The 16,094-nt window shown below is 37.9% G+C and overlaps 1 protein-coding gene across 1 annotated transcript in view; it reads right to left on the bottom strand.

Moving 5' to 3' along the window:
* LOC126767758 (alpha-mannosidase 2) overlaps positions 1–16,094 on the bottom strand; it is a 41,779-nt gene that overhangs the window by 5,222 nt on the left and 20,463 nt on the right. The window contains exons 4-5 of the mRNA XM_050485360.1: positions 754–2,026; positions 53–145 (exon numbers count right to left, since the gene is read on the bottom strand). Coding sequence (XP_050341317.1) covers positions 53–145; positions 754–1,248 — 588 coding nt within the window. The 5' untranslated portion in view covers positions 1,249–2,026. The remainder of the gene's footprint in view (positions 1–52; positions 146–753; positions 2,027–16,094) is intronic.

Genomic DNA, 16,094 nt, shown 5'->3' with positions numbered 1-16,094 from the left:
AGCACTTATAGTATAACCTCAAATAGTTACTGAGGCGCAACAACTTACTAACCTTCAATGGCGGTCGTTTGTAGTCTTTCTTTTGTGCCTCAAATCGTTCTTCAAAACCACGATCCCAATATTCCTTTGTGTGAATCCATTCAGGCTGCAAATAATGAAATATGTAGGTATAATAATCTAACCAAAACTGTCTGGATATACATATAAGCTTGGCTTCCAAAGGAAATTCACTTTTTATACGTTTATTTCTTCACATATTTTTGGACATATTATATTTCACCGAATTTGTATATAAAAGGAAACTGTTCATATTCCCGAAATGTGGGAAACAACACGAAGCTCAATTGTAGACTTTTTTCCCTGATTGAAATCTGAATCTAATGAAAAAGTACTCGAGAAGTCAAAGGGAAGTTGGAAATTTTTAGCTGATAAAAGTAGGCTCACTTTGTGGCGCTGTGTCTCTAGTACCGTAACCCTTACATATAATACATTTCAATGATCAGGAACCCTTCATATATGATCAGTACTGAGCACCTGCTTATACTATACACACTAAAGCAATTGGAAGGCTTTAGCTGTATATCTGATAATAATTTGAGCCCACAACTCAATGCAGTCCACATATGACATGACATATTCCGAACCTAATTAAATTTTCTTCATAACAAGACCGGTAACATGCGCGCTCGTTACTTAAATTTGAATGTACAATAAATTTCCGTGCGAATACCAAACTTAAGTGTAATTTATTACCTGGAAATCAAATTTCCCATACTCCTCGTTCGTTGTGATATTCGTGTCACTCTCATCCATCACATAGCAAACATCACCCCAATCAGGATTCTTGGTGGGCGCGCCATTCGCGGTCATGTCGACGCCATTATACGCATCGACATTGCCACTGCCGTCCATGGTTGTTGTGCCTGCCGACAACTGCGCTGCGCTGGCGCCACTACCAGTCGCAGATTTCTGCGCGCCACTCTTCTCCTCGCCATCGCCACGCATACCTCTGACTTTGGCATTATGCACATTCACTTTGTGCATTTGCTGTGGCACTGAATTCAAACTGGTCGCCACTACGCTGCCGAATCCGCTGCTCAGCGCAACAGTCGTGTCTTTGCCCGGCTGCAGCGCTTCGTCTTGTTGCTGGCCAATGGATATGTAGTAGAGGCAGATTAAGATCGTGATGAACGCGGACAGTAGACCGAAGCAACGCGCCGAGCCGCGGCGAAATAATTTAAATGTCATTTTGCGTGACGGCGCTTGTCAGTGGCTCTGCGGAGGTGCTGATATGAGGCGGACAGTTATTGTGACGTTTTTGTTTTTTCTGCTGTTTGTTTTGGCTTATTAATTATGATAGTTGCCTTTTTTTATTATTCTTGTTTCAAATTTGTATATTTTCCTTTCATATTATCGACATATGCATATATTGTTTTTGTTTTTTCAATGATTTTCTCAATTTAATTTGATTGCATTCGATGTGCTCGCTGATTTGTGATCAAACACCGTGGTGTTAGTCAATTGTCGCTGCCCGAAGCTGTGCAGTGTGCTTCCCGTCTAATTCGATTTAATTCGCCTGCTAAGCCGCTGCACTACTTACCCGCCCTCTGTATTACAAATATCTGTAGATACTGGCGGACAGCGAAGTATAGGTTAGTTAACTGGGCGTTTTCGAGTTCGTTGCGTCGTTCTGTTACGTTGATTGACATTGGATTTTCGATTTCGATTGCTGTGTTGCTTTAGTTGCATAAAACATTCATTTCGCTCCCCCCTTAAGGGTGTGAGATTTCCTATTTATTGTTTCCAATGCAATTCTAGCGTCACCACCGACATTGTTACATATCAAACCTAATTTAGGCGCCGGACGTTCGCAGAGCTTGTGGCTATTTCGGATTGGCAGCGCCGGTTGCTCAATTGAACATTTGCAGTTGCAATTTACTTTATGCCTGGTGTTTTCCGCTTGTCTATTGGGCTCATCTAAAAATCAACTGTGGCACCGCCGCATTTTGGCTGTCAGAGGGCTTATCTGGAAACTGAAAATAAATTCAAGTAAATGGAATTAGTGGGTTTATGTTATAGCTGTCAATTTTTAATTGATGTGTTATGAAACGTCAGAAGTACGTACATATATATAAATGGGTAAGTCTTTATTACATGAAAACACAATTTCGTGAAAATTGTTCAACTGAGGATTACGACCGCTTTCACTAAAAACTATTTTAAAAGGAGCGGGTGTCTATTTAGTGATATTAAAACCAGTTAGGAAGTGTAAAGTGAATGTTGTCCACACATTTTAGCAGAATGCTGTCGAATGGAGAGTCCGGATCTTTTCTGGCTACCTAGAACCGACTATCTTGCTGTCATACATTATGGTGTTTTTACAGTTTATCATAGTTACATGATGCCCACAAAAATGTGTTATGAAATCTGACTCTAAAGGATTAGAAGGTGCAGGTGAAAATTTCTTCTCTGAGAGCATTCTTTTGAGATTTGAGAACAGAAAATAGTTGCTGGAGACCAGATCTGGAGAATACGGTGACTTGTGACATGGTGTTTTGTTTTGGTAGAACAGCACTTTGAATGAGGCCGTTTTTCGGCTGTCCAAAAACGCAATGTATTAGTCGCAGTTGATGGTCCTTCCTTTTGGAAGGTAGTCAAAAACAATTATTCGATGCGTATCCCAAAATAAAAATACCATAACCATGCCAGCCGACTGCTGCGCCTTTCCACGCTTTGGAGCGGTTTAATCCTGTAACTGTCGATGGGATCTGGGAGTAAAATGATGGATTCATGTTTCATCCATTTTCACATGTCGACGCGAAAACTGCTCCGAATAATCAACTGGTCGTGGTTTTGGTTAAAAGTGAGCTCGTACGGCACAAACTTTGCACAGAGCTTTCTCATACTCAGTGAGTGATGTGATGTAGATGCTCAGTTGATAACTTTAGAGTGCCTGCTATCTCAAACAACTTCCTATTACGGTCACCCAAAGTTATTTTGTGGACTTTTTTGAAGTTTGTCCTTTATGGTTGATTTTCCTGGGGCACTGTCCGGAAACTCGTCATCAAGCCAAGAGTTTGCTTCAACTGTATTTTCTCCCTTCAAAAAGCAATATTTTATCTAGATGCCAAATTCCTTTTTACCCAAAAGTTGCTTCACTCAAAATGATATAATTCACAAACTGACTGTTGTCAAATTTATACACGCATCTTTTGAAGGTTAGGACTAACTAAAAATCATATGGATTTAATTGCAGTAGCGCCGCGGACTTTTCAATTGACTTGCTATTAATAAATGTTGCAAAGGGGTCACTGTATATATGTACATATGTATATACATTCAATATATTTAGACTTCACTTTTCTATTCACTTGCTGTTGCATGCACTAGCAGTCTGCTAGAGTTAAGTGTGTGCATGTAAGCAGCGGTTGCGGCTTTATGCCCACTGGGGTGGGTCGATTCCAGACTTTTTCGATTCGGGATTTCTAATAGTGCGCAAAAGTTGCCTTAGCACTACCTGATTCCAATGCAACTTTTTGTTTTGAGATCGGATTGCATCTTCAACCCCAACTCCGGCCTTGAAATTTCGGAAATTCGCCTAAAATCGTGAAATTGTCTACCTAGCGCCTGAAACACGCATCTCATGCCAAAATGTATAAAACAAAAGTTATTTGTCACTTCATTTGCTACCGAAATGGTATGTGTGATCATGGCCGTAGGACGAACCGTTCCCAAGATAAGAGCGAAAATGCGGCGCGCCACAGCGCAAGGTGAAAATCGGCTTGCGGCCACACTTCTTGACGTTGATTTCGCCGAGTGCTATCACTCACATTCATTCACCTACGCCAAAGGACACGTTCGGATAGGTTTCCAAACAAATATTTTTTCATCGAGTTGCTTCACTCTTGTCGTTGATTTCGCCGAGTGCTATCACTTATATTCTCTCAACAGAACACAGAACTCAAAATGTCTGTATCTAAATTTAAATTTAGACAGAAATGTCCTGTGTTTAGCATATATCCGTACAATCTCTGATGAGTCCCAGTTACCTACTTACCAGGATGTTCATTTGTGTTATCAGTTTGAAAGATTTCGTATAGGGCGACTCCGAGGCGACAACTATGAACCTAGGAGTAAAGAGGTTACAGAAATAGTTGCAAAAAAGGTTGAAAATACTTTCAAAAAGTCATCTATTCCGATAGTTTTTATTATAGATTTCTGACTCTTAAACAAATGTTTTTAAGGAACCCAATAGGTTTGAGCTCTAAAAGAGACGACTTTGTCTCTTCTGCTGGAAAATTATTTGACATCGCTGCTTGTAAATGCATTTATTCTTGCACTTGTCCAAAGGAAAGGAAAGTTCCTATCAATGAACAACCATTTCTCTTGGACCAGAGAACCAGAAGAATTGGTCGCATTGGAAGTGTTGATCTACCCGAAACAAAAAAGATTACAAAGAAAAATGAACGTAAAGAAAAGCTTTCAAAACGTCATTCAACATCAACACTTACCAGAAAAGTATCAGCTAGAACACGTGACCATTCAGATCAGCCAGACTCTCATACAGACGACAACAATGTAGGTGCGTCGCACATGGATTCTTCCAAAAACGATGCTGATGATGAATTTTCTCTTCCATCCTCTAAAACCAAACAAAACACACTAGTATTAGAACACACTGCTTTAGCTGCCCAAAGATTTGGTGTAAGTGATAGAGCAGCGGCCTTGATTGTTTCATCTGCTTTTCTGGATGCCAAAAAAGCAGGTTTGATAACAGAGGATCAGGCTAGCTTTGTCACTGAGAAATGCAAGATTAGTCCGGCAAAAAAAGTGTTGGAGTTAAGCTCCAAAACATCGAAAGTATTGACTCTTTATATGGGCTTCCGGGTCAGCTGAGGATGAGACGCAAACTATATGGCAACATTTACAAAACAATTCAGTTGATGTGGAACATCTAGAAGTTGTCGGTGCTGATGGCACCAACACGAACACAGGTTGGAAAGGTGGAATCATTCGGAAACTAGAAGAAAGAATAGGTAGGCCATTACAGTGGGTTGTTTGTCTTCTACATTTCAACGAACTTCCATTTCGTGCTCTTTTCGAACACATAGATGGTGTCTCAAAGAGTCCAAATACATTCTCTGGCGACATAGGTAAACTGCTCCCTGATTGTGAGAAGTTGCCTGTTGTCAAATTTGAAAGCTTTCCATCCTACCAATTACCTTCTGAGGTTATTAATCCGATCCAACTTAGCACAGACCAAGCTTATCTCTATAAAATATCAGAAGCTGTTATTTCCGGTCAATGTTCCTCAGATTTAGCATCGATGCATCCAGGTAACATGTGCAAAGCAGAATTCTGAGATTATACATTTCTACTGACAAACCAACAAAGGAAATAAAGATTTTGGCCAAGTACATACTTACAGTTTACTCACCTTTGTGGTTCTCAATAAGATTCAACAGTTCAATCAGAAAGTTGGCCCTTGACCGTCTTCTGGCAGCCAGAGAAGCAGAGTCTGACACTGTAAATGGAAGGGTTAGATGTAATAAAGTGCCAAACCTGACTTTCAAAGCTAATAATTATTACGATATGATTAACTGGTGACAGAGGCATCTTCTAAAGTTATTGGCCCCCAATCTCGTGATCGTTTTATACGCTCTACACTGATATCTAGGCAACAAGTGCCAAAGTTTAGTACAAAATCTGATTTTATCAATAAATTTTACACAGATTCAGACTAAAACAAGCCTGACATATGGTTGGTTGGTTGGGTTGGGCTTGGGAGGAACCCGAAGAGCAGGCACCTCCACGCGGTGGGTTCTGGGTGACCAATACAGGTTAGCTGAGAGCTGCAACAATTTTCACCTTGCGCTTTTGCGCGCCGCCTTTTCGCTCGTATCTCGGGAACGGTTCGTCCTGCGGCCATGATCACACATACCATTTCGGTAGCAAATGACGTGACAAATAACTTTTGTTTTATACATTTTGCCATGAGATGTGTATTTCAGGCGCTAGGTAGACAATTTCACGATTTTAGGCGAATTTCCGAAATTTCAAGGCCGAAGTTGGGGTTGAAGATGCAATCCGATCTCAAAACAAAAAGTTGCATTGGAATCAGGAAGTACTAAGGCAACTTTTCCGCACTATTAGAAAACCCGAATCGAAAAAAGTCCGGAATCGACCCACCCTAATGCCCACTGCACAGCGTTTGCGTGCATGTTTTTGTGTCGTGCCAACGAAACGCGATGATTTACCATCAATTTACAGCATGCGCACTGTTTTTACTCTATAATCGCAATATTTGCGTTTTTTGTCATGCTCTGCGAGGGCTGACTTTTTGCTTATGAAATTACAGCAAATTAAACGTTGACAATTTCTGCTTTTTCCATTTGCTTACCACCGCTATTATTTAACACTTAATTACCACCATCTGTTGTGCAGTAGCAGTAGCAGTAGTGGCAATGCTCTTTGTTGCTATATAATTGGCAACTATATTCGCCGAAATGCAACAAAAACAAGCAAAACCGTGCAATAAAAACCGTCTCAACAATGCACGCGATAATTTAATTTCAACGACTTAATGTACCCATCGAGCCAACACACAGGCCGCTCTGAGAGCTCCGAACTGACGCCAGTTCATAAAAAGTTGCCCCTCGTGCGTTTCCTGGTCACAGCAGTCGGTTCGCCGGTTTGGCTGCTCGTGCATTAGACAGGATATGGCGCATAAATAATAGTGAAATAGTAAAAGTGTGAAACTATCAATCGCTGGTAAATGGAATTGCACAAAAATTACTCTTTAAATTGTCAAATTCGCTTTTTTGCGCTTCTGCAGGGCTGTGTTGTTGTTGCGTTTGTACCTATGGCTGTGTAAGTGCACTGGTTGAGGCTTGGCTCAAGCAAACATGCAGTGAACCGGCGGATCGGCCGCCTGGATGTTTTATCACTTGAGTGCTTTTATAGTCAAAATGTATGACCATAAAATTAATGGCTTTAAAAACGTGAATGGCAATTATTTTTTGCTATTCTCAGCTACTTTTACACTGGTGGACACAGATAAATAACGGCAGGTTTTTATTGTAGACTTGAGTGGCTTATAATGAGTTATAAAGCAAAGATATTAAGAAATATTATTTTATTGCTGAAATCTATTCAAAAATATAAATCCAACTAAATATTTTTGAGCATTCTAGAAAGTTGGTCATCCTATCCTGCTTAAAGTTGCTCTGATATTATTTTATATAATTTACATTTTAATAAGGTTTTTATAAGGCAACAAATTTTTAATGGGCGAAACCTTCATACATATAAGAAGGAATCAATATGATGTGTTTTCAGGCTGAGGAAACTCTAGGCCTAAATTGCGTCTCCTTCATAAATAAATCACTTCTAAGTTATATTAGATTAGATCAGGCTTATGAAACTGATGGCCTCAATTGCAACTATTAAGTCCATATTTCTCATATTTATACAAAATACTTCCCATTTTTTAATATAATATAATAACGCGAGTTTGCAAAACTTAAAAAAAAAAATAGTTGACCAAGTGGTGCTTCTGATCAATGTTTTTTATTTCAACGAACATTTTGGTTTTTGACCAACCAATTTAGAAACTTTATACTGAGATTTTCGAAGTAAGAATGATAAATTTTGATTTTTAAGTTTTCGGTCGGTTTGGAAATTAAGTCTTTCAAAATAAAGATTAAGTTTTGACAGCGTCTATACGTATTTTTAGTACAAAATATTTCGTATGCTAGAGAGACCTGTATTACTAAATTTCTAAACTCGAAATTCTCAGGGCGGTGTTGTAATTATAAAACCTAAAAATTTCAATAAATATTACTCCATCGAATAATTCGATTTGAAACATAATATATTTTTACTGAAACGTAACTGAATTTTTTTCTGATTTAAAAATATAGAGCAACAGCTTGGTCGCAGCAAATGTTTTCTCCACTTCTGTGCAAAGCTACAAATTTATAAATTTATAGTGGCACAAAATCATGGCCTACGAATATTCTCATCCGTTTTTTTTTATATACAGCAAGGTACTTTAGTTTTTTAGTTCTCAAATTTGATATTTCTCAAGATTCTCATTATTTGTGGCCGTCAGTGTAACAGTGCAATCAGTGCTCTATCAAGCCTAATGCCGGTTGTTTTTTCAACAGTCAATGTTGCGTGCTTTTATAGCCTTTTCCTCTCCCACGGTGTGGTCCGTTGGCTCTCGGTCTTTTCAAGCCGACTGCGAATTAAGTTGTTATGTATTGTTTGTTTTAATGTCAAATTCAAAGTGAACACCAAAACTTACTTATCTATGATCATTAAATGGTTATGTGGTGATATGAGCTTTGATAGTGTTTTATGGTAAAACAACTAGTATGTGCTTGATTATGTTCATGTCTTGAACTGCAGACAGGAAATCGGCATCATTTTGCTAATGTAGCGGTATTTTATGATAGCTCAAGGGCTGAAAATAGGTATTTAAAGTTCTACCAAAAATAAAAACAAGAAAAAACATTAAGCAAACATAGCTGTATAATACCTTTGACAAAAATAAATTCCTTACAAGAACTTGATTTTGATTGGTCAGTGTGTATGGCAACTATATGCTATAGTTACTCGTTCTAAACTATTACTTCGGATATTGCACCGTTGCCTGAGACAATAATCCTTGCAATTTCTGTCTATTTCTCTTCGAATGAAAAAATTTTCCATACAATCATTTTATTCCCATTGTTTAGTTTGTGTGGCTGTTATGTGTTACATTGGTCCGATATCGGTTCCAACAAATGATTAGCTTCTTTGTAAAGTTGAGGACGTGTGCAAAATTTCAGAAAAATATCTCAAAAACTGAGGGACTACTTCATATATATACAGACAGGCTGACAAACATGTCTAAATCGACTTAGCTCATCATTTATATAAATTATGGAACAAAAAAGTTCCAATTCAGATGAGAACGTCACTATAGCTGTCTTCGATTCGCCAAGCATTGGAGACTACTTAAACAAACTGACAGTACTTATGGTTCAACCCTGCGCTGACATGTCTTCTGACGCTTGTGCAATATTTTTATGATTTCTTCTTGATGGAGACAATCTTCTTTTTTCGTGTTAAAAAACACTGCTGTTGTTGAGCGAGGAGAGAAATGGTGAATCGAAGACAGCATATGTTATACTTTGATAACCGACTTTATCCTCACCGTGAAGACGAATAAGAAGATAGTATGTGAAAAATCTTAAACTCGTTGTGCTGGTCTAATGCAATCTTACATGTTCTATATTCTAATTCTACCAGATTAATTTTCAAAATCGCTTTAAAAATTTAGTTTTGGGGTTCCAAAAGGAAGAATATTTTATAGAAGTGGTCGTGAAGTCCAACTCTTTTTAGGAAATATCGAATAAACTTCTTGTCAACTCACCAATGTTGTGTTCTAAAGTTGCTAATTAGATATAGGGCTGCAGGTTTCAATTTGCAAACCAAAAAGCGATCTATGTATATGATAAAAAAGAATCATTCCTAATTCTCGATTGTTCAGATTTATCGAATATTTGTATAAAAACTTGAAATACGGATTAACGCAAAATCATTAAATTTACCATCTATCAACTAAGTGCAGAGTGGCTTTTCTAATAGTTATCAAACTTACTACTAACCCTCGCTTTTTCCGCCACCCACCTGCCCTAACTAATTGCAAATTTCATGGAAATCATAAAAAAAATATTGTCCATAAGCAATTTAGAACTAACTGCACTATTTTTGTACTACATACCTAGATATGTATACACCTACATATGTCATATAAATTCCATGGTGCAAGCAGTGACACGGAATAACAACTGTAATTACGATTTCAAAGTATGTACATACATACATACACACGTAAGCCTTAAAAGCCATAACCAACGTTAATAAAACAAATTATAAAAATAAATTCCGAAATTGTAGCTTTCATAACTGTTGCGGGAAAACGTGGAAATTGTATTTCTCTTTCGCTTTTTTGCGCTGAAAACTCGTTTAATTTAGTTAAAATTTTCGTAATTTTGGGATACAATAGCTTCTACTACAAGCTCGCACACAGCAATATTTTATTATTCGCTTGCGGAAAATTATTTTCAATTTTTATGATTCCTATGGCTGCAGATGCTTTTAAAGGGTAATAAGTAAAGCGGGGGTAAGATTAGAAGGGGCCAAAACAAAAACAAATATATTCAAGCTTACATTTCTGTAAGATTTTTGAAAGGGCTTTTCTCAATATTAGTGATGTGGTTCTTCATGTTATTCGCAAAATAGAGAGACTCTCAAGTTTTCAGAAAACTGCAAACTGCAAGCGGTAGTTTAATAAAAACATTTTCTAACCACAATTTATTCAGAGTATTCCAGCAATTTTGAATTAAATTTCAACAAAACAAGAAAAAAACATTAAGTTCGGTTGCACCAAAGCTATAATACCCTTCACAAATACAAAATGTTCCTTTTAATATTCAGTTTGTAAGCCAGCTATATTGCCTTAGACAATGATCCATGCTAATTTTCGTGAAAATATCTCGTCAAATGAAAAAGTATTTTATACAAAGACTTGATTGGTCAGTTTGTACGGCAGCTAAATGCTATGGTGGTCCGATATCGACTGTTTTGCAAATGAGCAGCTTATTGATGAGAAGAGGACAGGGACACAATTTCATGTCGATATCTCAAAAACTGAAGGACTATTTCGTATATACCAGATAGACAGAAGGGCATGGATAAAACGACTCAGCTCATCATGCCGATCATTTATATATACATATATATTTTATGGGGTATTTAACGCTTTGTTCTGGGTATTACAAACTTCGGAAAACATAATATACTCTATTCAGGGTATAACAATGGATCATTCAAAATTGATCATCAGCAGATCGAAGTAATGTTATATATGCATTTGGGCGTGACGAATTTCGTTAACTTTCTTACCGTCATTCTGATAATTTTGATAATATATTTGTATATAACCCTTTATCCATCTGGATTACTTTATGAGGTTCACAACAATAGTTCAGTGAACAAAGTTATTTTACTCTATGGAAAATGTTGTGAGGGTATAAAAAATATAAAACGGCATATTCCGACCAACCACGGCGGGCGAAGCATGTATTGAGCAATAAAAAGTGGAGTGGCGCCGACAATGGAGGCTACAAATAAACGATGGCTTTTACTATGCAAACGTTTATGAATTTTCCGTTGGTGAATAACAAATACAAATTAACAACAACAGCAACAACTCAAAGCTGCCAACATAAAGTAATTTTTACTATTCCTTTTGTGTTTTTTATTGCCATGATTATGGCATGATTGTTGTTCTTGCAACGGTTTTTGGGGCATGCAACTGGGTTGGCTTGTTGTCGAAGCATTGCTTGGCCGACTGGTAGTCATTTCGTCACGCTAAGCCGGCATTGTTACCAATACCGACGGTGTGACTACCACCTACAACAACAACAATGTGATTGTGAGTGTTGTAGTGTGGCACTTTGTGTGTGTGTTGTTTACTGCTGCTGCCAGGGCCAGTTGGCCAACGAGCCAAGTTCATGCAAATTGTAACTGCATTTTCGTCATTTTGTGCATGGTTTGTTCAAAGAAAATCAAAAAACGAAGGAAAACATAAATAAATAAATTACCTACGCCCGAGCAGGCGACTGTCACAGCACGTACTAGCACACTGAGTTAACTGTGTATTATGCAAACAATAACAAATTAACCGTTCAACAGCACAAAGTTGAAACGCCATGGTTGGTGCAATGCAAAATAACGCTCTAAAGGAAGTGAAAGAATGTTTTCTACAACAATAGCAACAATATTGTAGTTAGCTGTCACTTCCACTAAACATAATTCTAATATGAAAGTCTTCAAAATCGTAGCGACGACAAAAAATCGACGAGCTTTTAAACCTTCATTGACAAGCAGCCAAGAGCTTTAAGCAAACGGCTCTCAGCGCGCCAAAGTGTTGACTTCGAATGTAATTAGTGTTGGTAAAGGCATTATGCACGTAATGACACCGACTGTTGATGACGAAATTTGAGGTAAACACACTTTTGTAGAAATTTTGTAAGAAAAAAACTTTCGGAATATCGCTAGTGGGAAATTTAAAAATTTTCATGATTTAAAATAACAAAATGTATCAAAAACTAGTTGGCAACCAAACTACAACAAACGAAGGATTCGCCCAAAAAACACAGAATCTTCAAACTTAAAGGGGAAGGTTTTTTTTTATCATTCAAAAGATCATTCTTTGGCATTTATTTTTTGAGGATTGTCTCTTTCAAATGTTGGCCATGGCTACTTCTCAGATTGTCCATCCGTTAAGTCCAATTTTCGATGGCTTGTTCGAGGATCTTGACTGGTAATTGGCGAATGACAGACGTCGGATCTTCTCGGAACTTTTCAAGAGCCTATAGAGCGAAGCGTTGTCGCTTGGGAAAGTCAAGTGGCTTCAGTTCTTGCAAAAGCTGTATTTTGTACGCTTTCATTTTAAGATCTCTTCATCAAATGCGACGGATGTCAGTTCGAGTTGCTACGAATAGCGCCGAATCAACTCTCCACGGTCTTCGTGTACACTCTTAGCTAAGGCTGCTATATTTTCTTGGCTGCGTGCTGGACGTGGTCTATTCGGTCGAAATTATCAAATAATGAATGCTGGGTCAAGATGGTGTTGGGAATAGTACATTCCGATTATGTTGACCATAAAATTGAGCGAAGCGCTCGAGCACTCAAAAGTTTGCCGACCAAATTGTGAGAATTTTTTTGATTTCTTCTAGTTTTTAGGTTTTGGAGAAGTCATAAGTTAATATCTGTGCACGCCATGGAGCAAACTGAGAGCCATATTCTAGCCATAGTGAACGTAGCTATGACTAAAACATAGTCTTTGATATGAGTTACAAAACTATAACTGGTTAATAACCAGTATATATATATATATATATGAAAAATCAAATTTAATTAACTATGTGCAAATACGAATCGAACGCGCAAATATTCCCCACACAACATTTATGGACATTCTGTTAATGGCATTTTGCACCGAAATGGAGAGACATGCTGGTTAGCACTCAATTGAAATAGTAGGCCGCTATTGCTAAAAAGGAAATTCGGCCGTTATGCTGTTTTAAAATTTTTCTCACATAATTTAAGAAGTCTAAAAAATAAAAAATACCGAAAAATGATAAAAAATGGGTGTACAATAAAGTGGCTTAGTTAAGTGTGTATGTATTTCTGTACATATGAACATATACATACATGTATGTGTAGACATAAGTAATCGGCTCTTGCTGCAATCACTCATCGTATCCTTATATAGATGTCATCGGGTATGTATATGTATATTTTAGGATATATTAATCTTGCTCTTATAATTTAGCCTTAGTTTGTCTCAGTCCGAACGACCGCGATTGTAAAATAATATTGGTATAAAACTTAGATAACTTGGTACCCCGGGGTATTGTATAACGCTTTTGCAAAATTGGCTGAAATCGGTCCATATTTTCACTATTAGCGTATATAATCTGCCTCATTCCAGCAGTGAATTTTAGATCGAACATTTCGGTGAGAGGCATGTAATAAAAAAAGGGCTAAATATCAATATTTTCGAAACCGGGCTGTACATTAACCCCGTAACGAGCATACTTCCTAAATGACTTAAATATGGAAGTTAAAGTTCATGCTTAGAGTCCTGCGGCAACACGCAAATTACTTGTTACATCTTACCATAAATGCACAAAATGCAAAGTACATATTTCCAATTTAAAAAGTACTTACGTACATACAATAACCTCTGCCTCAAACAAATTTACACACTTTCTGAAAAAAACTTTTCGTTACGATGTGGATTAATTAGCGTGATATTACCAATTACGCAAGCGTACCATGAAACGACAACCAAAAGACTGCCGGCCACCCATTCGACACAACCCAGCTAAGCCGGCGGCAGCCATAAGCCCATATAAACCGATACATACATAAAGTATATACATAAGTATATATCAGGCTGATTGTATACATCAACTAAATGCTTGCTAATTCTCTCGCAGTCCATTAATACTACGCTGTATAACAATAAGCGGGGAGTCGCATTTCAGCATAGCCGCACAATTGCACCTCTGGTGGTCGTCCGTCGATGCAATGCTGGCTAAGCTGTTTAGTCATGGCGTTTGTTGTTTTAACGGACTCACACAGCATCCTGGCGGGCGTGCAACAGTAGCCAGATTCGACTCAAATTTAATTGCTGAATCGGCACTAAAATTACCCATTTAGTCGGCAAAACAGATGGATGAACCAAAATAATGGGTTGATGGAGACGCGCAATTTGAAAATGATTTATGCAAGTCAGGAGCAGAGCTGGGCTCTGTGTGTATATTATGCTAGCCTCTGGCTGAGCTGTTTTTAATAGATTTCCATTAATGTTGCGGCTTCTTCATAAAATCGCAGTAATTTAGATATAGTTGCATTCAAACAATTTCAATGATATGCATAACTGAGCTCGTGCTCCTGAGATCAAAGCAATTTGGCTTGGTAAATGATTATATGTCGAAGTGAAAACGAATTTATAACGCTCCTTGCTCCAGTGTGCTTTAAAACTGTGATAATGAAAATGTTGTCTAGGCTTTAGACCAGTTTAGAAAGCAATTATATAATAGCATTAGCTCCGCGATATGCTTAAGACCGAAGTTTAGTTTTGTCATTAAAAAAGCTTCAAGTAATATTCAAAATCTTTAAGTCTAAGTTGGTGGTTTTACAGGGTTTGTCCGGAAAGTAATAGGACTGATTTTCATCGCCCGAGACTGCACTTCGGACCGTGCGATTCGGTCGAGAGCATTCCTAGCTAACGAAGGATCGGCTGGTCAGTTGTCTCCGAGCACCTGGACAGTCAGGACAAACATTTTCGCGCGACGTGCTTCTGTGAGTGGTGCAAGCCGAAAATTCAGTTCGTTAGAGCAGAGGGACGCAATTAAATTCTTTGTGAAATTCGGTAAATCTGTGACAGAGACGTTTGATATGATCAAGCAGGCTTACACAGTTGTTGCTTTACCAAGAAGTGGAGGGCCGAGAAGAGCTTGCTGATGAAGAAGAAGAAAAAAGGGAAAAATGAGCAAATCCAAAGTGAAAACGATGCTCATTGTCTTTTTTGACATCAAAGGCATCGTTCACCATGAATTTGTTCCTCCTGGACAAACCGTCAACGCCAAGTTTTACGTGGAAGTCCTCAAGAAACTCAAACGAAGGGTCAAGTTGGACCACGACAACGCTCCGGCTCACACCCCCTTTCTTGTGAACAGCTACCTAACCAAGGCCGGCATCCCAACGCTTCCGCAGCCGCCTTACAGCCCCCCTGGACTTTTTTTGTTTCCTTGCCTGAAAAAGCTGATGAAAAATGAGTACTCTGAGACGACAGAGGGGATCCAAGCAGAATGCCTTCCGTGACGCCTTCAATGCTTGGAAATCGCGCTGGCAGCGCTGCATCAACGCAGAAGGAGCCAAATGATGAAACTTTTAGCATAAGACTTTCCTTCTGAAATGATTTACGACTTGTAAATACAGGCAGGAAGTAAATCTAATACTGACGCTTTTAAAGCCAATATATTGAAATATATGTCATTGAAGATATTGAGGAGAGAGATTAAATTTACTAATATACGTAATATATTGCTTGTAGTTTTATCGAAAGAAGGACCTTACTGACTTTACGTACGTATTTTCACCAATAGAAATACTGTACTCTACACAAATGAGCTCCTTTACTTTCCATGCTCTAATAACAATCATGATTTATTTGGATGCACTTCTAACTAATTAACTAACCAAACATCAAAGTCCAACAATACTGACAAATTGATAACTTAATTAATATTTAATTACAATTATTATTAAAATAGCGCTTGTTTGCGAAAAATCGTGAGCTATTCATTAAATATTCCATTATTATCGGTTGCTAATGGCTTGTGTCATATATATAACATATTTAGTCAAATATTTATATATACATACATGCATATGTATATGTATGTGACCATATTCATATTCAAAAAGAAAGGTTGAATGACCGGAAGTACAAGTAGGTGAAT

Source organism: Bactrocera neohumeralis, chromosome 2 (genome assembly GCF_024586455.1).
Source record: "Bactrocera neohumeralis isolate Rockhampton chromosome 2, APGP_CSIRO_Bneo_wtdbg2-racon-allhic-juicebox.fasta_v2, whole genome shotgun sequence".
Taxonomy (NCBI): domain Eukaryota; kingdom Metazoa; phylum Arthropoda; class Insecta; order Diptera; family Tephritidae; genus Bactrocera; species Bactrocera neohumeralis.
Note: the sequence above shows the minus strand (reverse complement) of the source record. Positions and strands in the feature narration are given on the sequence as shown.